The sequence below is a fragment of the Ctenopharyngodon idella genome, chromosome 4 (assembly GCF_019924925.1).
Source record: "Ctenopharyngodon idella isolate HZGC_01 chromosome 4, HZGC01, whole genome shotgun sequence".
NCBI classification, from domain to species: Eukaryota; Metazoa; Chordata; class Actinopteri; order Cypriniformes; family Xenocyprididae; genus Ctenopharyngodon; species Ctenopharyngodon idella.
The window spans coordinates 18,693,936-18,720,736 of record NC_067223.1 but is presented as its reverse complement, the minus strand read 5'-3'; the positions used below and the strand labels follow the sequence as shown (position 1 = coordinate 18,720,736).

Below are 26,801 nucleotides of genomic sequence, written 5' to 3'. Positions count from 1 at the left end.
CAAATTGCACAGGTGGTGAGACCTCAGACCCCCCTGATGATTGATGTAGGAGACCACCGTGTTGTCCGTGCGGACCAACACATGATGGCCCTTCAGGTCTGGGAGGAAGTACTTGAGAGCTTGAAATACCGCCATCATTTCCAGCCGATTTATGTGCCAGGAAAGTAGATGGTCCTCCCAGAGACCCTGTGCCGAGCGACCACTCATGATCGCACCCCCAGCCTGTGAGGGATGCATCCGTCGTTAGCTTTACGTGACGACAAGGAGCTCCCAACACAGGCCCTTGGGACAGGAACCAAGGCTTTTTCAACATGACGCCGTGTAACCTTGATCAAGTGAAACAGATTTCCCCTCGGAGAAAACCCCTTGGTCCTGAGCCACCACTATAAGGGTCTCATGTGCAGCAGGCCAAAAGGTATCACATTGGACGCAGCTGCCATCAGACCCAACAGTCTCTGAAACTGTTTTACAGTGAGTGACTGGCCTAGTTTCACCCTATTCACGGCTGAGAGAATGGAATTCATATGAGCAGGAGATAGATGTGTCTGCATCGTAGTTGAATCCCAGACTACCCCTAGATAGCTGGTAGTTTGAGCTGGAAGAAGCACACTCTTCTTGACATTGAGTCTCAGCCCTAACCTTCTCATGTGAGACAGAACGACATCTCGATGTTGAACAGCCATGTGCTCAGATTGAGCTAAAATCAACCAATCGTCGATGTAATTTAATACGCGAATGCCCTGGAGTCTCAAAGGAGCCAGAGCTGCATCCACGCATTTTGTAAAGGTGCGGGGTGAAAGTGCTAGGCCGAAAGGAAGAACCCGGTATTGATAAGCTTCGCCCCTGAAAGCAAATCTGAGGAACTTCCTGTCTTTCAGATCTATTGTCACAAACCATTCCTCGGACCTGATCTGTGGGATGATCTGTTTGAGTGTAAGCATCTTGAACTTGAGCTTCTGAACAGAACGATTTAATACGCATAAATCTAGAATGGGACGCAACCCTCCATCCTTCTTTGGAACAATGAAGTAACGGCTGTAAAACCCTGACAGCTTGCTGGGAGGAGGAACCTTTTCTATAGCTCCTTTTTGCAAGAGCATCATAACTTCCTGTTAAAATAACAGAGACTGTTTGGGGTCCACCACCGTAGGGAGGACCCCGTTGAACTGGGGCGGGCAAGACCCGAACTGAATTCTGTAACCCTTTTCTATTGTAAGCAGTACCCATTGAGAAATATTTGGAAGAAATTTCCATTCTGCCAGAATTTCTACTAAGGGAACCAGTCTCTCGAGACTCGCCTCTGGTGTTTTTTGAGCATTCGACTCGGCGCCCTGAAGCGGCAAACCAGCAGGGAACAACCGAATCAAATGTCGGTGGCAGGGTTGGCAGAACGGCCCCATGAGGGCGCCGAGGAGGGGCGGATACCATAGAGTGTGATATAGGACCCTCTTCAGAGGGGGCTGCCCTCAGAGGTCCTGTGTCACTGACATCAGGACCTCTTCGAAGCCTTCTTGGCGATAATGACAGTCCTCAGATCTGCCTTATCCCGAGAAGACCAAGCCTTTTGCGGGGGAGCATGGGTGGCGAAACTTTATTTTTGTTGCGCTTGGTGTGAGGAGCTAGCTGATGGCCGAGGCTGCTCCTGCCCAGCAGCCTTGGGGGGTTGAGAGCAGCGGGGAAGAAATCTTTAGAAGGCCGCAGACTGTTTCTTTGTCTCCTGGAATCCCTTGACGACGGACATAACAGAGTCGCCAAAGAGGCCCAGGGGAGACAGTGGCGCATCCAGGAGGATGTTCTTGTCTTGTCGTTGATGTCAGACAAGTTCAATCACAGATGCCTCTCCATGGCCACCAGGGCTGCCATAGAGCGGCCGATTGTTTTGGCCGCCTCCTTGGTGGCATGGACACACAAATCAGTAGCTTTTCTTAGCTCCTGGATGGCTTCAAAACTCGCTTCCCCGCTCTCATCAATCTCCCCTAGCAGATCAGCCTGATAGGCTTGTAAAATTGACATGGTGTGTAGACATGCCGCGGCCTGACCTGTTTCCGTATAAGCTTTGCCTACCAGCGCAGATGTTGTTCTTAGCAGCTTGGTGGGTAGCATCGGGGATTTGAGGGACGATGCAGACTCGGGTGAGAGATAGCCCACAAGCGTCTCTTCAACCCGAGGCATTGCCCCATCAGCCCCATGATGTTTGAATAAGTTGACGTTTGGGGGCTGAATACTCTACTGAACCGGTCTCTTCCACGACCTCGACACCTTGGTGTGGAGGTCAGGAAAAGAACGGTAATCCCCGACACTGAGGTTGCGAACTGGAGGGCAGAAAGTCTAATTTGCTTTTCTGACGAGTTTCACTTATTTCAGCTGACCACTCAATGTTCAGTGTAGCGTCTGTGCAAGATCGGATCTGCCAGCCAACTTTAGAATCTTCATAATGCTTTTAGCCTCCTGAACTGTGCGTGCAAGTCCGGTCACAGACACCGGCCACAACCCCAACACACACACACATACAGACACTCACAAACCCCTCATGGAGATTGTATGTACATTTATCCTCCAAATATGACTGTGCCAAAGTGTACCCGTCATTTTATTTCAAGTTGCATGTATGTATCCCTAGTATATAAGATTAGCTATGACTGTAGTTGTATTAGTTTTATTCTAAATGATAAAATTCAAGTATAAACTGCATCTCCCCTTTTATGTCTTTGCCATCTGACAGGTTTGGTCTCATTGTAAAGCTTTCGTTATGCCCTAATTGACAACGTATGTCACATTACTGTAAAATCTTCTATTTTTAATGGTACTTTGAAGAAAATGTACTCAGATCTGACACTTCATAAACGATGCAAATTAGGTCATAAATGGAGACAAAGAAAAAGTTTGCCCACCAAAATCGCACCCTCATCATTGGCTGACGTACCCAAGGAGGTGTTCTGGTCTGTTGTCCTTAAAACACAATGACACATGTGTCTTCGTCGCACAAGTTTTCTTTTGTCAAGCCTTCGTCATCCTCCATCACCTAGGAGACGGACTCTCTCTTCTTTATTTTCTGGTTATTTTACTCTTAAGTTAAAACCTTGTTTGAAATTCCCGCCGAAGAACTCTTTCTCGGAAAAGGACCAATCGCTCCAGCCGCACGAACTGAAACTCCTGGAGATGGACCAATCACCAAACCACGCGCCCTGAAACTCCTACAGACAAGCGAGTAACCATAGCACCTGAACTTATGCAAGTACAGAACAACTTCTTTCCATGCGCTTTAAGCTTCACGTGTAAGTTGAGTTTCCTTGCTGGCTCTCAAAGGTTTTAACTGTTTGTAATTTTGCCATTTCTTTGATCACCTCTGTTTTCTTGACTTTACTTTCGTGTTATTCTATGTATGTTCATTTGTTGTATTTTTAGTCATATATTCGTAGTTTGTATCTATTAAATACATTATATTCATGCTCTATTGTTTCTGTTGCTCATTCAGAAAATCAAGTCACTTCTACGTTCTGATTTTGCAAACTGCTTTACGCTTTAACGCTAGAATAGGAAATTATTCTTCATGGCCAGAGGAATAACTTCCTTTTATAATAGTCAATAAGGAAGCTGATAGTTTGCTGGACGAACTAGACCAGTCTTTCTAAATTTAACTAGAACTAATCCTGAACCATATATGCAATTAATTATAATCCGTTGTAATTAATTCACAATATATGTGCATAATTCCCTTTTTGGTCGATCTATATTACAATTAATCATAACGCGTTATGATTTAATTATATATATATTTCACCCATAATTTCAGCTAATTAATTAAATACCTGTAATTCGCTACATCAGTTTCTCTACTGCCCTGGTCACAACCTCAAGCAGCTCCTCATATGCTGGAGATTGAGATGGCGAGTCCTCATCTCCAGCATCAACACCCACAACATCCAACTCCTCAGAGCTGGATAGTTGAAGCGCCGGTGCCTCTCTCTGGTGGGAAGAAACTGCAGTGCGTGCTTCCACCACCAGAGGAGAGACACTGGCTCTGGCAGGTGAGGGCAGAGAAAGGGCTGAGCCCGTCTCTAACCCCTCTGTCAGATCCATTTGTGAACCCCACAAAGGAAAGCTGCCGCTCTGCCTCAGCAGAAGCGGGACCCGATCCACGGGGAACACTGGCCGAGGCGCCCTCCTTATTAACAAAGAATGCCCGGCAAGAACGGAGTGTTCTTAAAGACAGCTTTTCGCAATGCACACAGACAGTTCCTTTAAGAGCTGCCTGGGCATGCTCCAATCCTAAACAAACAACACACATCTCATGTGTATCCCCACCCGTAATAAAACGAGGGCAGGGATGAACACACTTAATGAACTGCTGTTTGCTCGCCATTATAGTGTCTTTTTATATATACAGATGCTAGTCATATAATTAGAATATCATCAAAAAGTTGATTTATTTCACTAATTCCATTCAAACTTGTATATTATATTCATTCATTACACACAGACTGATATATTTCAAATGTTTATTTCTTTTAATTTTGATGATTATAACTGACAACTAAGGAAAATCCCAAATTCAGTATCTCAGAAAATTAGAATATTGTGAAAAGGTTCAATATTGAAGACACCAGGTGCCACACTCTAATCAGCTAATTAACTCAAAACACCTGCAAAGGCCTTTAAATGGTCTCTCAGTCTAGTTCTGTAGGCTACACAATCATGGGGAAGACTGCTGACTTGACAGTTGTCCAAAAGACGACCATTGACACCTTGCACAAGGAGGGCAAGACACAAAAGGTCATTGCAAAAGAGGCTGGCTGTTCACAGAGCTCTGTGTCCAAGCACATTAATAGAGAGGCAAAGGGAAGGAAAAGATGTGGTAGAAAAAAGTGTACAAGCAATAGGGATAACCGCACACTGGAGAGGATTGTGAAACAAAACCCATTCAAAAATGTGGGGGAGATTCACAAAGAGTGGACTGCAGCTGGAGTCAGTGCTTCAAGAACCACTACGCACAGACGTATGCAAGACATGGGTTTCAGCTGTCGCATTCCTTGTGTCAAGCCACTCTTGAACAACAGACAGCATCAGAAGCGTCTTGCCTGGGCTAAAGACAAAAAGGACTGCACTGCTGCTGAGTGGTCCAAAGTTATGTTCTCTGATGAAAGTAAATTTTGCATTTCCTTTGGAAATCAGGGTCCCAGAGTCTGGAGGAAGAGAGAAGAGGCACACAATCCACGTTGCTTGAGGTCCAGTGTAAAGTTTCCACAGTCAGTGATGGTTTGGGGTGCCATGTCATCTGCTGGTGTTGGTCCACTGTGTTTTCTGAGGTCCAAGGTCAACGCAGCCGTATACCAGGAAGTTTTAGAGCACTTCATGCTTCCTGCTGCTGACCAACTTTATGGAGATGCAGATTTCATTTTCCAACAGGACTTGGCACCTGCACACAGTGCCAAAGCTACCAGTACCTGGTTTAAGGACCATGGTATCCCTGTTCTTAATTGGCCAGCAAACTCGCCTGACCTTAACCCCATAGAAAATCTATGGGGTATTGTGAAGAGGAAGATGCGATATGCCAGACCCAACAATGCAGAAGAGCTGAAGGCCACTATCAGAGCAACCTGCGCTCTTATAACACCTGAGCAGTGCCACAGACTGATCGACTCCATGACATGCCGCATTGCTGCAGTAATTCAGGCAAAAGGAGCCCCAACTAAGTATTGAGTGCTGTACATGCTCATACTTTTCATGTTCATACTTTTCAGTTGGCCAAGATTTCTAAAAATCCTTTCTTTGTATTGGTCTTAAGTAATATTCTAATTTTCTGAGATACTGAATTTTGGATTTTCCTTAGTTGTCAGTTATAATCTTCAAAATTAAAAGAAATAAACATTCGAAATATATCAGTCTGTGTGTAATGAATGAATATAATATATAAGTTTCACTTTTTGAATGGAATTAGTGAAATAAATCAACTTTTTGAAGATATTCTAATTATATGACCAGCACCTGTGTGTATCTATATATATATATATATATATATATATATATATATTATATATATGTGGTGCAATAATGATACTCTTGTTCTCAAACAAAAAGATAGTTTCTGTATGTGTAACTGACAGACAACACCAAATAAGACACACGATAACACAGAGTGCTTGCTGAAGACACAGAAGCTAGCATTCTTTGTTCTGGGTATGCTTTATAGTTTCCTGGTCTGTGACGTCACTCGCCTCTGACATTCCGTCACGCCATTGGTTCAATTTCACAAGTGCTTCATGATGCAGTCACGCAGGAGCGTTCCCAATGTGTCTCGACGCAGCTCGAAGTTCCCATGAAAGGGAAACAATGACTTTTCAACAATATCTAGTGATGGCCGGTTTCAAAACACTGCTTTGAAGCTTTACGAATCTTTTGTTTCAGATTAGTGGAAAATATTTCTTATATGTAAAATCAAAAATATTTAAAGAATAACATTATTTAATGCTTTTTGTAGTTTTTCAGTGTAAATAATTTAATTTGATTTAGGCTATTGATTCTAATTTATTGAACACATATAAGAATTTGAAATAAAAATTCAGGAAAAATGCCCTTTATAAAGGAAAAATGCCCTTATCATTAAATATTATTAATAAATATAATTTAAAATACCCTTATCATGGTAAATATCATTAATATGCAGATTTAAATATGTAAAAGCTAATAGAACACTGATGAGAATATTGCTTTAGAATAAATTATATTTACACCAAAAAAAAAAAAAAAAACTAGCTCTCTTCTTCTTCTCTATTAGAATTCCAGCAGTGTAGACGATGCTAAGTATTACTGCCCTCCACAGGTCAAAGTTTGAACTAAATTGTCATATACAATATGCTAGTGCAAGTATATAACAATTAGTTCAAACTTTGACCAGTGAAGGGCAGTAAAACACTTAGCATCTACACTGCCGGAATATAGAGAAGAAGAAGAAGAAAGCTAGTTCAAGACGAGCATCTATGGTTAAAATGTATATAATTTAAACATTTTTTTTAGAAAATGACCAATGGTTTCTCTAGATATGACCCTTATTTCTCGTCTGGTGTCGTTTAAAGCCCTTTGAAGCTGCACTGAAACTGCAATTTTGACCTTCAACCGTTTGGGGCAATTGAAGTCCACTATAAGGAGAATAATCCTGGAATGTTTTCATCAAAAACCTTCATTTCTTTTTGACTGAAGAAAGAAGGACATGGACATCTTGGATGACATGGGGGTGAGTTAAATTATCAGGAAATTTTTATTTGAAAGTGGACTAATCCTTTAAGTAGGTTTTTATTCGGGTTTAGAAATACTACAGAATTGAAAGTAATCAAATGTAAAATAACACTGGATAGTCTAAATACAGTTTAATGCTTACAATTAAAGTTATAAAACTTGTTCAGTCAAAAGCAGAGAGTGATTTTCTTTGTCTTTTGTTCTTTGATTAACATGACAGACAGCAGCAGGAATATTAGGCTGCTGTTGCATTAAGAGTTTATGCATGGAACCAATATACTGTTACACAACATGCGTTCTCTTTCTCAACTATTTAATGTTTCAAAACTGACTGTGTTTAACTGAATACTCGCCAAGACAGGCATTTTGACATAATTTTGTATGTATTTGACCAAATTAAGCGTAATAAGCCACTCAAATTTGGTACTTGTGACTCACAAGCTGTTTGAGGCTGAGAAGCGCGAAACCTGCGGGAATGACACAATTTTTGCACAATACAAGCACAATTTAACCAGAGCGAATGAGACGAGTGAGAGAGAGGAGGCAGGTGTCACTTCGCTGTCGGAGAGAAGAGAGTGAGAACGCGCAGCTGACATTATTGCCTGTGACACTGGCAATAAAACAGATCAGCTTGGAATCGTAAAGACACGAGACTGACCTGCCGGTCACCAATCAGGCCGGTCATGCGGAAAATTAGTCGATTCCGATCCATGGCCGGCTGATCGGTGCATCTCTATTTAAAAGTAATGTAATAATATAAATAAATGAACAATACTCACGTCAGTGAGTTGAGTCGACAGTGTTTATCCTGCAGCAGAGCAGCAATCTGATTCACTCGTGTGTCTCCTAGTTCATGTCCACTCAGAATCAGCTCTCTCAGGAGTAACGGGTTTTTGCCCACAACTCTATTCACATACTGACAGGCTTCATCTGCAGCAGGACTCAAAAACCTGCAGAAGAGACAATTCAGTTCTCAACTAAATGTCCGTTGCATTACAAAATAACTTAAAAAAAAAAAAAAAAAAAAAAAAAACTTATTGTTCTAAAGACAAGTTCTAGTTAGTTATTTAGATGTAACACTTTTCTTTGAACATTTAAATACACAAATAAATATATAAATACTGGAAAACAAAGTGTAATAGAGTTATTTAAAAGAAACTAGAGCAAAACTCCTAAAGCAAACTCATAAGAACAGAAACGTCCCACAGAGCAGAAGTGCAAAAGCTCACTAGATCATGATTTTCAGTATGAATACAGAGTGTGAAATTAAGGCCTCAAGATCTTTCTGGCTTTTAAGCAGGAGGAATGAGAAACATTAGCAGAGAAAACTGGCTTGTGAAACTGCATGTTCGTGAACATCTGGAGACTCATAGACCTGCTGTAGAGATACGGTGAATCTGGTTCAGAAAACAATTTGACTGAAAGGTTATCTAGAGTTTTTAATGAGAAGTGTGTACAAAAACCAAATTGTGCATGTTAATTGTCAAGGTATACCAAACACCAGAATAGCACATACACTGACCCATAATGTCTATTTGACCTGTACAGTAGGTAGTCAACCAGAATAATACTTTTATTCTGGCTATCACGGCGGCAACACTGGGGACGTGTGTTTGCTGCCTTTTATCGCTAAGAGGTGCTATAATCACAGACTTTTAAAAAATTAGAAAGTTAATGTGTCAGTTCATTCTCTCAAGTATTAATCTGCTGCAGCTCTGTTGAGAGCTGTGGTAGCAGATGAATTCAATTGAAACATTGTAGTTAAATGAATTCATAATTACAGTGCTGAAATTACAGAACAATTGTAGAACTGAAAATAAATGTAGGCGTTTATTATTTGCATTGAATTTAAGTAAATGTTAACACTGTGAACTCAGTTTTTTATGTAGGCCTATAATTAGAAATGCAATTCAGTATAAGTCTCTTATACTTTGTAGTAGATTCACTGACTGAAAATTTACACTGAAATAAATTAAACTAAATGATCATAAAATTAAGACGTCAGGACTTGCTAACAGACTCAACATCATTTGTGTTTTTTCTTCTTTATGATATTAAGAATGAAATACAGTAGGTTGTTATGATCAGCATAATTTTTTTTTAATTAATAATAAAAATAAATATATTAAAAAAAAATAAATAAAACATGCCAGTATAAAAATGCTACATGAATTAGGCTTTGCACAGGGTCGTAGCGATACCCAGATGACAGCCTCGTGGACTATGCTGCAAGATTTCGGAGATTGTGCATCCAGCGATCAGACTTCGAGTCCCGGCTTTGTTAGTTTGTCACAAATAAAAACTTTTGACAAATCGCACATTTATATTAATTTAATAACTTAAATATATAGGCTACTGGAGAGAATACTAAACCATAATGAGCGTTTACGTAATACAGCCTATTCCGCACTCAAGCACTCACATATAAAGCTTGCCATAAAGAACCGGCAAAAGTAATAATTATGAATGTGTCAAAAAATAGCAAGGAGACATTTGAATTGTTCATTGTTATTGTGTCAGTGTCGGCTGAAAAGATGAAGTTGACGACACTGACTCACTATCTCTGCAGTAGTGGTCACGTCAAGAGAGAAATGGACATTTCACAGGAATTGTATTATCAGAGAGTGGCCTATTTCTTTTCCTTTTGAATTGTTTTGTTTAAAAGTAGATATTTTAGAAGTTTTCTGTAGATATATTACTCATGTCTGTGAGAGTTTCGGTTTGTTTATGAGACACGCTCCAGTTCATGCACAACGCATGTGATTGCGCCTGCGCCTGCGCCTCCAATGTCCTGATTATATGTCCTGGATTCACTTTAAAGAAAGGCTTTCTGCAAAACAAAAATTAAATAAGTGATCAAAATCGTGTATGAGTCACTCCCTGTCTCCCGACAAATTCCCATTAAATATAAATGTGAAACCGAATACGTTTTCTTTATTGGCTACAAAATTGTATAGTACAGTACAGAGAAATTGAAATTAAAATGATTGACATGATTTGACCAGCAGCTGATTGGACAAAACCATTTGAAACAAATGTATTGAACACTTCAATTGAACATTTTTATGAAAACCCTTTAAATACATCACAGTATTCATAACTTGACAAGATGGACACATCAAGAGATTTATCCTGAAAGGAACTTTGCCTGCTCTTTAAGTTAAAAAACATATCATCTGGCCGGCTGTCCGACACTCTCCATATGAAAGAGCACGATTCACACCTCTATTGTTCTGCACCCCCACGATGAAGCTACTGAACTGCCTGAACCCCCCAGACTATCTGTTATAGGAGAGGACTAAAAACTCGCAATTCAGACTTAAATCGCTATTCTAGACATTAGGCTAGCATTATTGTTGATCATGAACAGTGTTGGGCACATTACTTTAAAAAAGTAACTAGTTACTAGTTATTTCTCACAAATAGTAACTGATATAGTAACCAATGTTCCCTCTAATTTTTTTTTCTTGCTGAGCAAAACTTTTTTCTATTGAGCGCACATTTTGGCCACCTGAACAAAAACATTCTTTATACCAGACCTTTACAGTGTACGTAAACACACACAAAAAATGTTTTTTATCATGCAATTGTAACTTTTAACTTTAATGTGCCATTTCTATTTTATTTGATCGTTGATGTAACTTGATATATTAAATCATATTTTTGAAAACAAGCAGTTCAGTCACTAAATTTAGCACATTTTAGGTTACTTGAGATTTTTTTCACATTGCTGCGTTAACTGTACCAGTCTTTACCAAGACATTCTATTAAAAAATAATTTAAAGATCTCCTGCAGGACAGTTAACTGAATTCTTTATAATAATAATATGAGCTGTTACACTGATGATTTGGGACAACCATAATGTGTTTTTGTACAGTCAATTCTTAGCAACAGACAATGTTAAACCATCAAAATTTAATGTTTATTGCTTATCAATTTCCCAGATTTTCTATACCAGGAGGTTTCAAAATTTTTAGTGGCAAGGAGCCCTAAACAATCCCCTTATTAGGCTTGCATTATATTATATTTTATTATCTTACAATCTTGAAGTATTTAAACTGATATACAGTATTATATCAGTTTAAATGCTTCAATTTGTTTTAATATATTATAATATGAAAACAAACTGAAGCATTCAAACAGATCTGATAGCTAAATATTTTTTTAAAAAGTGAACATGTTAACTATTTTATAGTTATCTAAACATCCCTGAAACCCACACCAACACCAACAAAAATCTATTTAAACTGATGTATATAACTGAGGTATTTTAAGTTTTTTGCTACACTAAGGTGACCAGATTTCGGAAATGCAAACGGGGACATTTCCTATTTGAGTGGTCAAAATATCACCAAAATCTCATAATAAATACATTTTTGAATGTTTTTGTTTTTAATTGTTGTGGGTTCCTTATAGGCTATTGTTACATTAATAATTATGATTTAGTTTTATTATTAGGAGTTTTGCTCTGGTTTTAATACAATTCACCAAAGAGACTTTTACACGATTAATAGTAACCACTGTAAAAGCAGTTCAAAACAATACGCATATTATAACATTAGTATGACTTTACAAAAGCACATTACATTACAAAAATAAAACTTAAAACTTAAAAATAAATTTAAGAAGATAAATATAAAACAGCATTTAACAAATATTTTTTAACATTATTGAATTTAATATTTTAATTTTCACAAGCTGTTTAATACTGTATACAGAAATTACAACTGTTTTAACTTTTAACTACACTGAACAAAATTATAAACGCAAAACTTTTGTTTTTGCCCCCATTTTTCATGAGCTGAACTCAAAGATCTAAGACTTTTTCTATGTACACAAAAGGCCTATTTCACTTAAATATTGTTCACAAATCTGTCTAAATCTGTGTTAGTGAGCACTTCTCCTTTGCCGAGATAATCTATCCAACTCACAGGTGTGGCATATCAAGATGCTGATTAGACAGCATGATTATTGCACAGGTGTGCCTTAGGCTGGCCACAATAAAAGGCCACTCTAAAATATGCAGTTTTACTGTATTTGGGGGGTCCGAAAACCAGTCAGTATCTGGTGTGACCACCATTTGCCTCACGCAGTTCAACACATCTCCTTCGCATAGAGTTGATCAGGTTGTTGATTGTGGCCTGTGGAATGTTGGTCCACTCCTCTTCAATGGCTGTGCGAAGTTGCTGGATATTGGCAGGAACTGGAACATGCTGTCGTATATGCCGATTCAGAGCATCCCAAACATGCTCAATGGGTGACATGTCCACTGAGTATGCTGGCCATGCAAGAACTGGGATGTTTTCAGCTTCCAGGAATTGTGTACAGATCCTTGCACCATGGGGCCGTGCATTATCATGCTGCAACATGAGGTGATGGTCGTGGATGAATGGCACAACAATGGGCCTCAGGATCTCGTCACGGTATCTCTGTGTATTCAAAATGCCATCAATAAAATGCACCTGTGTTCGCTGTCCATAACATATGCCTGCCCATACCATAACCCCACCGCCACCATGGGCCACTCAATCCACAACGTTGACATCAGCAAACCGCTCACCCACACAACGCCATACATGCTGTCTGCCATCTGCCCTGTACAGTGAAAACCGGGATTCATCAGTGAAGAGAACACCTCTCCAAAGTGCCAGATGCCATCGAATGTGAGCATTTGCCCACTCAAGTCGGTTACGACGACAAACTGCAGTCAGGTCGAGACCCTGATGAGGACAACGAGCATGCAGATGAGCTTCCCTGAGACGGTTTCTGACAGTTTGTGAAGAAATTCTTTGGTTATGCAAACCGATTGTTGCAGCAGCTGCCCGGGTGGCTGGTCTCAGATGATCTTGGAGGTGAAGATGCTGGATGTGGAGGTCCTGGGCTGGTGTGGTTACACATGGTCTGCGGTTGTGAGGCCGGTTGGATGTACTGCCAAATTCTCTGAAACGCCTTTGGAGACGGCTTATGGTAGAGAAATGAACATTCAATTCACGGGCAACAGCTCTGGTGGACATTCCTGCAGTCAGCATGCCAATTGCACACACCCTCAAAACTTGCAATATCTGTGGCATTGTGCTGTGTGATAAAACTGCACATTTTAGAGTGGCCTTTTATTGTGGCCAGCCTAAGGCACACCTGTGTAATAATCATGCTGTCTAATCAGCATCGTGATATGCCACACCTGTGAGATGGATGGATTATCTCGGCAAAGGAGAAGTGCTCACTAACACAGATTTAGACAGATTTGTGAACAATATTTGAGAGAAATAGGCCTTTTGCGTACATAGAAAAAGTCTTAGATCTTTGAGTTCAGCTCATGAAAAATGGGGCAAAAACAAGTGTTGCATTTATAATTTGGTTCAGTGTATTTTTAACTATTTTGCATTTTAGACTCATTTTAAGCACAAAGTATGTGTATTATTTTATTTTATTTTTATTCTATTCACTTCTGAGTGTACCTTCAGCACGTGATATAATTAAGACGAGTGTGTGGAAATTGCTGTGACTGCGGAACTTTTGTGGATGTTTAAAATTGTGCAAAACAATCTCGCACCCTGTTGAGGCTCTGTTATAAAACATACAAACAGTATTACTTTCATTTAACATGAATAGTTAGTATGTTACTACCTTGAAACCGATAACGATGTTTATTTTGATATTTGATGATAATGGTGCTTTGCTCTGGTCCAGATCTAGATCCAGATTATGTTCCTCATGAAGTAGCGGCGCGCGCGCGACCAAGTGTTGCTGCACAGCCCCCTCTGTTGGTGAACATGATCACTACACAATTTCTCCAGCAGGCTGCTATATGCTCGTTGGTCTGTTTGCAATGTATATACTGGTTGTTTTGAACGAGATATAAATCGGGGACATTTCTGGGGACAGCTCCAGTCGGGGACAGAACACCAAAAACCGGGAACATTGTTAGTAACTGAGTTACTTCATTATAAAATTAACTAATTACCAGGGAAGTAACTATTGCATTGCTTTTTAATTTTCCCCCCAAATATGTCAAATGGATGCACCCAATATTAAATATGTTAAAAGAATAAAATAGACACTAAATAGAATAAATTATTATTATAAAACATTGTTGTCAGCAGATAGACGAGGAACACAGAGGTAAGTGATATAAACAATAGCAGGTTTATTGAACAGAGATGTAGTGATTTTGGATTAGCCTCACATGAGGGCACCACAAATGTTGTTATTTATGGTCTTAAATATTAATATTAATATTAATATTAATATTTAGTCAGATGATTCCTTCCAATATTTCGGGGCACCAGTCAGGAATCTCACCTTGACAATAAAGAGCAATCATGAAAGATTGTTGACTGAATTAGAATTTTATAAATTGGAGGAAGTTTATCATCTGACCAATCTGAAGGATTTAGTGAGATTCGGGTGAGCTTGTAGAGCCTCTGATTATCAACACAAGAATGACACAGTTTGCAATAAAATGAATTTATTAACAAAAAGATATACAAGAGTAAAATATCACACTCACTAAATACAACAAAGGAAAATGACTAAACTACTAAGGAAAAATGACTAAAAAAATGACTAAACTATTAAGAAAATTGAATCAATAATCAAACAGAATCTACAAACTACAACACAAATGGATGTTAACAACAAAACTGAATGCCAAGTAGATGAGCAACGAATTGGACAAAGCAATGAATGGGTAATTAGCAGTCTATGAGGGAGTCAATTGTGGTTTTTCTGGATGCTGTTATGAAATAGTAAATAAGCATATACTATGAATACAGATAACGTGTCTAATGTATCTATCTGTGTACGCTGACCCTAGATAAACAGTCTCTACACAAATAGCAATCTCATTTAGCAAAAACCTAATGCCAAGGCCTTTGGGAAAAGGTTTGGTTAGCTTATATTTACATTTCACTTGGTCGGGTGATCAGTCCGGGAATGGGAAAAGTTGTCCACTGGTGTGCAGTGGGAGACTGGATTGCTTTCCAACAGTTGCCGAGCTGCACTGAGTGCTGGAGGTCTTTGTGTAATCCAGAGAACTGTAGGTCAGATGGTGGTCAGTCCGTAGGATCTTCTGAAGGTTGAAGGTACTTGAGTTATGCAGGTCAGGAGCCAAAGTCCTCTGCAGAAACAGCTGGGCTGTTTGAAGGTCCGTGCGCGGTGAAAGGTTTACTCGCAAGTGTATCACCTTGGTCGTGCTGTTGTTCTTCCCTCGTCAGGTCAGAAACTCAGAACAAGGGTTTGTTCACTTGGGAAAGCTTTTATTCCATCCTGTTGGGGAGGGGATTACAAATCCCCACCTTTCCTGATGTGGTGATGTGATTGGGTCGTAGCATTCAAGGTGTCCACCCATCACATCAGCTTCCCATGCTGTGGAACTTGTTGTATTGTCCCAAAATACACAGTTAAATAAGACAGTGTCTTTAGGGCCTTGAAAATGCTTTATTTCTTTTTCAAACCTTTCTCAAATTCCTTGTGGCAGTGTTCTGAACTCGTAGAGTCCAAACTTGATGTGAATTGGTTGAGGAACTACACTTCTGTCTCAGTGGGTGCAGTTGCATTGGCTTTTATTCCAGGTGTGGTTTCCACTGTGTGTGCACAGTTTCCTGGATGAGTAAAAGGACGTATAGGACATGTTCCTTACAGTATTCCTGTCCATTTTTGGTGATTTCAAGCCAATGTGTTTAGAAAATGTCTTTCTTTTTGAGCATTTCTTTGTTCTTGCTGTGCTCTAGCTAGAACCAGTTTGGCAGCCCTAGGAGTCCATGGTCATTTACACCTTGGATTCAGGCATGGAGGGCAGAGGTGAACAAAGGCAACTCGTGATGAGATTAGCCTTTGATCAATGGGCCGTTGATGTCGTCTTTCCTGTCATCCACCTTTGGCAGTCAATACAACAGTCATTTAGTTGTCGTTGAGGGCCCTATCACACTCTTTTGTATTAATCAAAGTGGGACAAAGGGATGTCTGTTGTGAAGCTCTGGTGCCATCACGTCTGCTGTTCACTACAGAGATCCACAACTCAGCAGTAATCGCAGTCTATTTAAGCAGGTTGGGAGAGGGAATGTCTTAGTGAAGCTTATCTGTGAGTGATACAGTCTTTGTTTCTTTCGTAGGAGATCCAGTGGTTGAAGAGCGAGGAGATAATATAGAGCAGGAGCTGAGGGGAGCTAGGACGGCCAGAAGTAACAACAGGTAAGTGAAGCGCAGGTAAGTCGATCCGGTAACACAACAAGGTAAGGTTGAGACCAGACAGTGAGTGAACAAGAGGAGTGTAGTTTTATAGAGCTGACCGGTGATCGTTGACAGGTGCAAGGAATCGGTAATCAGGTGATTGTGATCTGATGAATGTGGTGAGTGGTGACGTTGGTGACTGAGTTGACTCCCTGACAACTGTACACTAATCTACACTATTTTTATTTTGCTGTGGGACAATGTGAGACACCTATCAAATTCAATATATTATTGTAAATATTATCATTACTATAGTGCAACAATAAAACACAATAGATGGTTTAGAACATTTAATATTTGTTGCACAGACCACAACTGGCTAACAAATAAGTCTAAAAATAAATTCTGCTTGATCCGACTCGACTCATGATCCGCTCTTGCTCACGACATGACATTTCTTGGTACTGTACTATAGCCTACTCGTTGGTAGCCATTAAAGAAAATGTATTTAGTTTCATATTTATGTTTATAGGCCTAACATAATAATAATATATATATTTTAATTTCATCTATTTGATTATGAAAAGTGAACAGCATGAGTAAGATAATAGGATACATCATAAGATGATCAATATATCGGGAGACGTGGAGTGGGTCAGACATGATTTTGACCACTTCATTAAGTTTTGTTTTGTAGAAAGCCTTTCTTTAAAGTGAATTTTGTTTTGTAAAAAACTGTCTCTTAATTTTAATCAATGTTTCATCTACCAATTGCCTGGATTTAATAAATAAGAAGCAAATATAATCATGACATGGAGGCGCAGGCGCAATCACTTGCACGTGAACTGGAGTGCGTCTTATAGGTTAAATGAACCGAAACATTCCTTTTGCCGGTTCTTTATGGCAAGCTTACGTACATATGTGTACGTTTGAGTGCTATATAGGCTAGCAATTACGTAAACGCTCATTATAATGGTTTATTCTCTCCAGTATTTAAGAAATAAAACTAATATAAATATGATTAGTCAACTAATGGTTTAAAGTCATCATGAAATCAAAATTGACCCTATTTACTTTGTAAGCGCATATTACTAGTCTTGTGGTGAACTATTAATCCATGCAAGTTAATACACAGAAAAAAATTGTTTGTTGTGGTAATCTTTAATCAAAATCTGAAAAGTTACTTCCAGTCTGGAATGGCGTTCCTTCTCTGATGACGTAAAGTTTGACGGGTTGGGTTGAAAACGCTTAAACCACTCCCCTCCAACCGTTAGTCTGCTATGAGCGAGAGATGGAAAGGAGGAGCACTAAAGTAAAACCCTGCTCTACGTCACAACACTGGAGAAAAGTCGTTTGCAACTTCCGGTTCACAGGGACTTTAAATGAACAATTAGTCAAACGTTATTTCACATATTTTCGATGTTTGCCTCACAGACATGAGAAATATGTTCATTGAAAGCTTGAAATGTCTACTTTTAAATGAACCAATTCATATCGAAATCAAATACGCAACTGTCTGATTATGTAATCTATATATGAAAGTTGCACTTCTCTCTAAAGGCGCATCCACTGTTCTATGGAGTCAGCGTCCTCAACTTCATCTTTACAGCTGACACAGACTCAGACACAGACTTTATGCTTCAGCGTGCAGACTAAATTAGTATTGTGTATTTCCCTCATCTAAAATATAAAGATTGATATTTTTTCTGACACTGAACGCTGGAGTTGTGCAAACAAGTTTACTTATTTGCTAGTAGGTTGTGTATTTTAATATCAGAAACATAAATAAACCTTACATGACTGTAAACACTGAACAGTTGTGATCTTTGGTTGAGATATATGATAAATGAGCGCATGGCAGTCTTTGGATCAGCGCAAGCCATACAGTGAACGAATTTAGCAGCTGATGACATTTGGCACCGACCATTCTCACACTGGTGTGATTGTATCAAATCTGTTTGTCTTTTTAGCTGCAGTGCATTTCAATTTAATTTGCCTCATAAATCTGAGAGAGCACGTGCTCTCTCAGCACTATGTATAACAGTTCAATTTTCTTACAAATAATATTACGTGAACTGGTGAATTTGTACTATAGATTGTCTAAACAACATTACCCCCCCCCCCCCCCCCCCCCCCAATATAACACGACTGTTGCGTTTTTATTATTGTTGATTTATGACTACAGCTCTAACGTTGCTTACATTTTAAAATGCAACAATTGCAGCTGTTTTGCAAAATGTCCCTTTGCGCCTTCTGGCGGTCATTTTGCAAACTACTTTGAAATGCAACTGGTTTATTTTTGCTGCAGTGGGTAACGCGGCATTCTGGTTGAGTACCATCTGTAACTTGTACAACTAAACTGTGTTGACGGTTATCATCATCATCATAATGTCAGAACCCACAGCATCTGATCTTGATCATTTTGATGCAACAAATTGTCCAACTTATTATATAATGAAAATAATGTATTTGTTATGAATATTTAGCCTACATATAACTAATTTTGTATTAATTCATTCCGTCTCACCTCAGTGTCTTCAGCTGACAGTTTGGATCCTGTAGTAAATCATTGAGCTCCTTCATTCCTGATTGTCCAGGATCATTTCCTGTGAGATCCAGCTCTATCAGGTGTGAAGGGTTTGATCTCAGAGCTGAAGCCAGAGCTTTATAACCTTCTTCTGTTACACTGCAGTTAGAAAATCTAGAACAGGAATAAAAACATTCTGCTGATTAATCAGTTAAACCTGAACAATATAAATCCTTAAAGTTAATTTTATTTTGTTCTTTGTACAAATGTATTGAAAGATTGTTGCAAAAACTGAAAACTGAATATGGAGGCAAACAAAAGGCACAGAGAACTTTAATATGTTAGACATCAACATCACTTTCAAGGTTTCAGTTATCAAAAACTGTACAGGTGTGAAAGTCTTTGATCTGAATGAATCACAACAAGCAACCTGAAAATGGTTGAAAAACAAGAAAATTAAAATTTGGGAATGGCCTAATCAAAGTCCAGATTTGTGGAAGGACACAGCTTATGGTGGAAAGCCTACAAATGCCACTGAGCTGAAGCAGTTTTGCAAGGAGGAGAGGGACATAATGAGACAAAATTCCTCCACAGTGGTGTAAAACACTCATAAACTACAGGAAGTGTTTAGTCGAGACTAGCTGCAAAACTGAAAGCAGAATCAAAGATACATAGGTCCCTCAAAAGCACTAAAATACATTATTCCTGTCACATAAAATCTTAAGATAAGTGATATCTACCAGATCTCGCCCTCCTTTCTGTGGCAGATTTACCAGCTCTAACACAATCATCTGAATTCTGACTCAACACTAGGTATGCAAATAATGATTAAATCACTAAATTGTAAATTTCTATAAACAAAAACAGCACCATTTAATTGGTAACACAAGAACTAAAATACACATATAATATAGAAAATACTTTATCCTAAAAATATGATAATCTCTTGCAATTATTTGCATTAAATTCAGTAATGTGGGAAGTAGGGGTGCTGAGGGTACTGCCCAAGAAGAAAAAAAAAAAGCTGTATTGTATAATTACAATGGGTCTCCAACTAAGCTAATAAAGATCATTTATAAAGGTTTTAAAACGACAAAACACACTCACTTACACATATTTGAGAATCGGAAATTCATATAGTTGATGACATGGTAAGCAATTTTGCGAATATTTTAAATAAAAAAGGAAAAACAAAATAATAGTGATCCATCTGTCATACAGTGTTATTGTGGCTACGTTCAGTGCTTGTGACACGCAAGACGCGTCGCCATGGAAACAATAAGGGCAAACGTTCTAAAATAACTCACTCTGGGGGGTCAGTTAGAATATTTTAAACTCACGCTTGAAAGGGTTAATTTAAAACGAATGTTTAGTTTGTGCTTCATTATTATTTTTAATGAAAAACCCAACAACAATAAAACAAAGACAAACTCATATATATGAAACAAAGAAATGCAACCATTATTATCAAAAGTTCTCTTGCGCTTTTGCCTCTGTCAGTCATTGCGCCTCACTCTCATCATGTGACTCCTCTGGCTCAACTTACCTCAGAATCTCCAGTTTACATTTTATATTCTTCAGTCCACCACAGAGCAGCTTCACTCCTGAATCCTGCAGATTATTATTGTTCATGATCAGCTCTTTCAGATTGGTATCTGAACCAAGAACTGCAGCCAGAGCCGAACAGCTTTTGTCTGTTAAGTTACAATTATTTAACCTACAAGGGAAAAAAATCACATTACAGAATTAGATGGAACACATACAATTGTCTATATACAAATATTAAAAATGTTTTCCTTTTTTTTTTTTTTTTTTTTTTTTTACATGTACAGCATATATAAAGTAATTAGGCTAAGCTAAACTAACATTACTCTTCAAAAACTAGTATTCCTGTACATTAGCACTTTTTTATTCAGTGACAAATTTCCTAGATCAAATGTTTGAAGCATGTTTGAAAAAAAATTAAGGTTAAGATTTATAGATTTATAGCTGAGCCTGGATTCTCTGAAGGATTTTTTTCTCTATTTCTGTCACCTGATGAAGTTTGGGTTCTTGCAACTGTTGCCTTTGGCTTGCTTAGTTGGGGACACTCAAAGGGTTAGTTCACCCAAAAATGAAAGATGAACAAAGGTCTCACAGGTGTGGAATGACATGAGGGTGAGTAATTAATGAAAGAAATTTCATTTTTGGGTGAAGTAACCCTTTAAGTGTCCCCAACTAAGCAAGCCAAAGGCAACAGTTGAGACAGTTCACACTTTTATTCCACATTAAAGGCCTTTCACTATAATTCTAAAAATGCCCCCATTCATACGTACATGTATTTTTGCTATGTGTAATGTATAGTTTTGTTTCATGTTCATGTCTTTTATTTTGTGGTTTGATTCATGTTGCTTGTTTGTGTCTTGCTTCCCTTGCTCCTCATGTGCTCCCTTAGTCTATGTTTCATGTTCTGATTAGTTGCTTATGGTTATGTGTTTCTGAGTCCTGTTTGTTCACTGGTTCCCTTGTTCCTTGTGTCACTTGCCCACTGGTTGTCTTAGTCATGTGTTCACTAAGTTCATGTATTTAACCCTCTTGTTCTCCTTATTACTTTGTTGTGTATTGATAATGTTACCTGTATTCTGCAGTTGGTGAGTTTAAATAAATGTTAAATAAAGCTGCACATGGGTTCTTACTGCAACTCGCCTCAGTCTACATCTTTACAGAATCCACGACCAACAAAATGAACCCAGCAGTTTCTCTGCTTTTGCACCTCCACCAAGGAAACAAGGCCATAGAGGACTATGTTCAAGACTTTTGTGTACTTGCTCACCTTGTGGATTTTAATGATGTTGCTCTAAAAGACATTTTTCGTTTTGGGTTAAATGAGCCGGCTTCCTGGCGGAAAGATTTACTGGTCCTTAGCGGAATATATTGATCATGCCCTTCTTTTGAGTGGCTCATCATTTACTGTGGGTTTTGTGGATGAGGAGCCCCACAATCCCACAGTACCATCCATACCAGAGTGTTTCCACACCCCATCTGTCATGTCTAAAGTTGTTCACGCCATGCCTGCCACACCAGGGCCTGTTCACACCACGACTGCCACGGCAAAGCCTGTTCACGTCATGCCAGCCAGGTCAGTATCTGTTCACGTTAAGTCTGCCATGCCAGGGCCTGTTCATGTCATGCCTGCCACGCCAGGACCTGTTCACGCCATGCCTGTCACTGCCAGGACCTGTTCACACCATGCCTGCCATGCCAGAGCCTGTCTCACGCCATGCCTGTCAGGCCAACATTGGCGGCGCTAGGCAGGGGCTAACAGATGCTTCAGTATGGCGTTATTTTACTGCCAAATGCCTGCCTTCATCCGGAATTCAGAATGGCAATATTCAAAAGACAGCTGAAAACTCATCTCTTTCTTGAGTACTTAACCTCATCTTAAAAAAAAAACAAAACAAAAAAACTATCCTTTCATTACCTATCCTTTCACTTCCTTTAATCCCTGTCTATTGTAGCTTATGATACTCTGGGCAAAGTCTGAAACTTGTATTGTGAGCACTTCTTGTGTCAATTTGCCTCTTCATGATGACTCGCTTGTTGTATTCCTCACTTGTAAGTCGCTTTGGATAAAAGCGTCTGCCAAATGAATAAATGTAAATGCAAATGTCGAGAGCGTATTATTGTGACGCGAGAGCACATACATGTAATCTCGCGCACGATTTTCCTTGTTCTCACACAAAACTGGATGTGTGATCTCTTATGAACTGCCTCTCCTCTCGCTCAGATATTGTGTGTGTGCGTTCAAACTGTGTCCTGCGTGCTCGTGAATCTCTCTGTGCTCTTGCACTAGAAATTAATTTGCTTCTGGATTAAACGCTGTCAAAATTTATCAACCAATCAGAATAGACGACTGATCGATGAAAATGCTAGGTGGAATCTTATTGGCTGAGAGTGAACTGCGCATGGAATTCTTTTGACAAACATGGATATTTAATTTCTTTACAATTTAATAATATTAATCAAATGTAACCTAGTCTAACTGCATCACATTACAGGTCAATCCCCAATTTATCTAAACAAACAAAAAAGTTCTTAAAGTTATTGTGGTCTTACATTTTGTGTACTTGTGTTGAAATTTATATAAAATAAATAGGTAACATTTTACAATAAGTTTTTTATTTGTTAACATTAGTTAATGTATTATCTAACGTAAACTAACAATGAGCAATACATTACTGTAATTATTAATCTTTATTAACCTTAGATAAAAATACAGCTGTTTGTTGGTTGTATGTTACTTCACTGTGCATTTACTAATGTTAACAAATACAACTTTTGATTTTAATAATGTATTAGTAAATGTTAAAATTAACATTAACAAAGATTAATAAATGCTATATAAGTGCAGTTCATTATTAGTTCATGTTAACTAATGTAGTTAACTAATGTTAATGAAACCTTATTGTAAAGTGTTACCAAAAATATATTCTGATTTAAGACATAACTATTTAGACCAGGGTCAGATCATCATTCCCTGAATACTTAAAATGTGTAGATCAAATATACCACCATAGTAAATTTCTTTTGAGGTCTGGTACAAATATGACATACAAAAATACTTTAGCTATAAGCCCATATGTATGCATGATTAATCATTAAAAGAACGCAACCTTATTCCTAAATGACAACAATTCGGCTATGTCTATTAAACCTTTGAAAATACAATCATATCGGAATATTTAAACCTGCTTTTGCATTGTCGCTGAAAGCAGTGGTCATGTAAGCTATATTCACAAAGTGTTTTCAACAACACACTATTGCTACTTCTTAGTTAGAAGTTAAATAATTGTCACAAGTGAGGCTCCCGCACTTCCTTCCCCGCACCACCGGAGGGAGCCTTCACCGGAATACTGATACCATCTTTCGGACTACATTTCCCATAGGCCCTCATTCCTGGGACTGATTGCACACACATCTGCACCACATCACACTCACACTATTTAAGCAGCACGCACACACACACACACTGCGAAGTCTTGATTTGCCCCGGTGATCATTTCTAAGCGTTTTCTGTGGATTGTTATACTGTTGCCGATTGGACTGTTTATCTCTTGTGATTCTCTGCTGCCTGCCTTGATCCTTGCCTGTTTACTGGACTGTGTTTGTTTGCCGCCTGCCCTGATCTCTGCCTGCTTCCTGATACCGTTTGTCTGCCGCCTGCCTCGACCATTGCCTGTCCCCGTTTACGTCTCTGCCTCTGCCCTTACCTGTGTATACACTATTCTTAATAAAAGCTGCAAATGGATCTCCATGCTGTCGACCCATCATTACAATAATAACCCAAGTATTGCAATAACAATTTATAGTCCAAATATACACTGATTTTAGCAATCAAAATGAGTAGCTAAAGGACCTTTGAAACTAATGTTATTACACTGCCAGTAGGTGGCAACCAGTGGCTGTTAAAATGTATTTGATGTATCAGAATTATTCATTTAAGCGATTCGTTCAAAAACCACTGGACAAAACAAGTCTTCATTAATTTCAAACGATATTGTAATGAATTAATTTAAATTAATAAATAAATATTTTTAATAGGCTAATTTATAACATTTTACACATTTCTAAATATACTGATTTATAACATTAAATTAGTTGTTTAATATTTTTGTTTTAAATTAATGTTTAATTTAATGTTTTGGTCCATGATATTGGCTAATATGATGGTTTTTGATAAATCGTTCAGTGGGGTTTGACCTGTAATGTAATGCAGTTAGACAAACAAGTTTATTAATATACAAATCATCCAAGCACCCCATTCCAAGCCATTTCTAAGATAGGCTTACATTTGATTAATATTATTAAATATTATTAAATTGTAAAGAAATTAAATATCCATCTTTGTCGAAAGAATTCCAGGCGCAGATCACTCTCAGCCAATAAGATTCCACATAGCATTTTCATCGATCAGTCGTCTATTCTGATTGGTTGATAACTTTTAACAGCGTTTAATGCGAAGCAGTTTAATTTCTAGTGCAAGAGCACGGAGAGATTCGTGAGTGCGCATTACACAGTTTGAGCACACAAGCAATATCTGAGCAAGAGGAGAGGCAGTTCATAAGAGCACTGTATAGTTGAGAGCGCACATCCAATTTTTGTGCGAGAGCAAAGGAAATCTGCGCGCGAGCGGAGAGTTTTGTGCTCGCGCATTACATGTATGTGCTCCCGCATCACAGTAATGCGCTCTCGACATTTGACAGTAAAATAACGCCATACTTCAGAACCCCCAAGAAAGACCAAAGCACCCCCATAGCACCTCCACAATTTTTTTCAGCAATTATATACAAGTTGCGTGTTATATTTAATAAATAAGTTGATAATAAAATTAACAAATGAAATAAAATAAAAACATTTGACTCATTACGCATGCATGACGTGATATGCAGCTACTGTTGCACTTTTCGTAATGTCACAGCATTTTATTTTACAGTGGAGTGGTTCCTTGTGCCAAGACCTGCCCCCGACTAAAGATTTTTCTAGTAGTCGTTCATTTAGGCCAGGGGTACTCAAGTTCAGAGGCCAAGAGGGCCGCATTTTAACCACATGAAATGCAAAGGGCCACAAATTATAACTTGGATCGTAAGAATTTTATTTAGGCCTACTTATATTTGTAGTTTTACTGAGTATTTACTAAAAGTGCAGTTTATTATCTAGCTAAGTCTTACTAGTACTTATTAGTCCTATTTAAAGTGTCACTGAACATGATAAATGGCATTTAAAAAAAGGATTAATAGCTTGTCTTGCTGTATTCTTAATGTACAAATGCATAAAGTAAAACAAGAACTGATGAAAAGAAGTCCTTATTCATATTGAAATGTCTGCGTTGTTTTCACAAGTAATTTCAGGTCTGGCTGTTGTTCAGTGGCTGATGAGACAGTTTGTCAGTAAGACAAAAACATTGTACTTTTTTATAGTCTTTTCATACTCCATTGCACCTTTTTAACACTTTTTATAGCACCTATTTATACTCAGGGTCGCTCAAAGGTTTTATTATTTGTAGCCTATTATTATTACCTACCTTTTAATTTTGTCAGAATCCAAAAATCTTTTTTTTTTTTTTTTTGTTCAATCACAACCTCATGAATTCTCTAATTATAACCAACATTGTAACAGTGGTGTAAAGTACTTGAGTAAATGTACTTCGTTACTGTACTTAAGAATTTTTTTGGCTACTTTGTACTTGTACTGAGTATCAAAAATATAAGCAACTTTTACTCTCTACTCAACTACATTTTTGAATGAATATTTGTACTCTTTACTCCACTACATTTGAACTGACACTTATCGTTACTCGCTAAATTGTGTTTGTGCATGACAAGTCGGCAACTTTATCTGCTGTGGCTTATTTCTTGGGCGGAGAGGCGATATTGCCATCTGCAGGGTATTGAAGGTACTGGATGCTATTTGCCTATATGCGCTACTCCGTTGTGAACGTGAATTAGCAGCCTGCCGAATGCTAGGTGTTTCACATAAATTAGCAACATGGCTGCAGCCACTGATGAAGCCGAAGCCAGCACATCATGCAGTGCCAGCACTGATGATGACCATCCCTGGCCTCATTTGAAAGAAATGTTTTCATTTGCCGGTGTACAGAATGACTCTTAGAGGATGCAGTGTCTACTTTGTTTGCCACAAACCACGAAAATAAGGTTAAAGAAAATGAGGTAAGAGCCTATTTAATGCTATTTTAATGTCAATTTAGTCAAATTAATCTATACAGACCATGTTTGACTTTACAATGGTATTGCAAGCATAATGTTTGTTAACATAACTTTGCTGTTTGTTAGCAATACCAAAAGTTAATACAATTACTAATATGGTAAAAAA

General features: G+C 38.4%; 1 protein-coding gene across 1 annotated transcript; it reads right to left on the bottom strand.

Annotated features, from left to right (window-relative positions):
- Window positions 1–3,819: 3,819 nt before the first annotated feature.
- LOC127511405 (ribonuclease inhibitor-like) lies at window positions 3,820–20,734 on the bottom strand. The gene is made up of 4 exons (XM_051892216.1): window positions 20,479–20,734; window positions 18,933–19,106; window positions 8,013–8,183; window positions 3,820–4,021 (listed from the first exon to the last, which is right to left on the bottom strand). The coding sequence occupies exons 1-4, from the start codon at window positions 20,562–20,564 to the stop codon at window positions 3,820–3,822; spliced, it is 633 nt and encodes a 210-aa protein (XP_051748176.1). The 5' UTR covers window positions 20,565–20,734.
- Window positions 20,735–26,801: the final 6,067 nt, after the last annotated feature.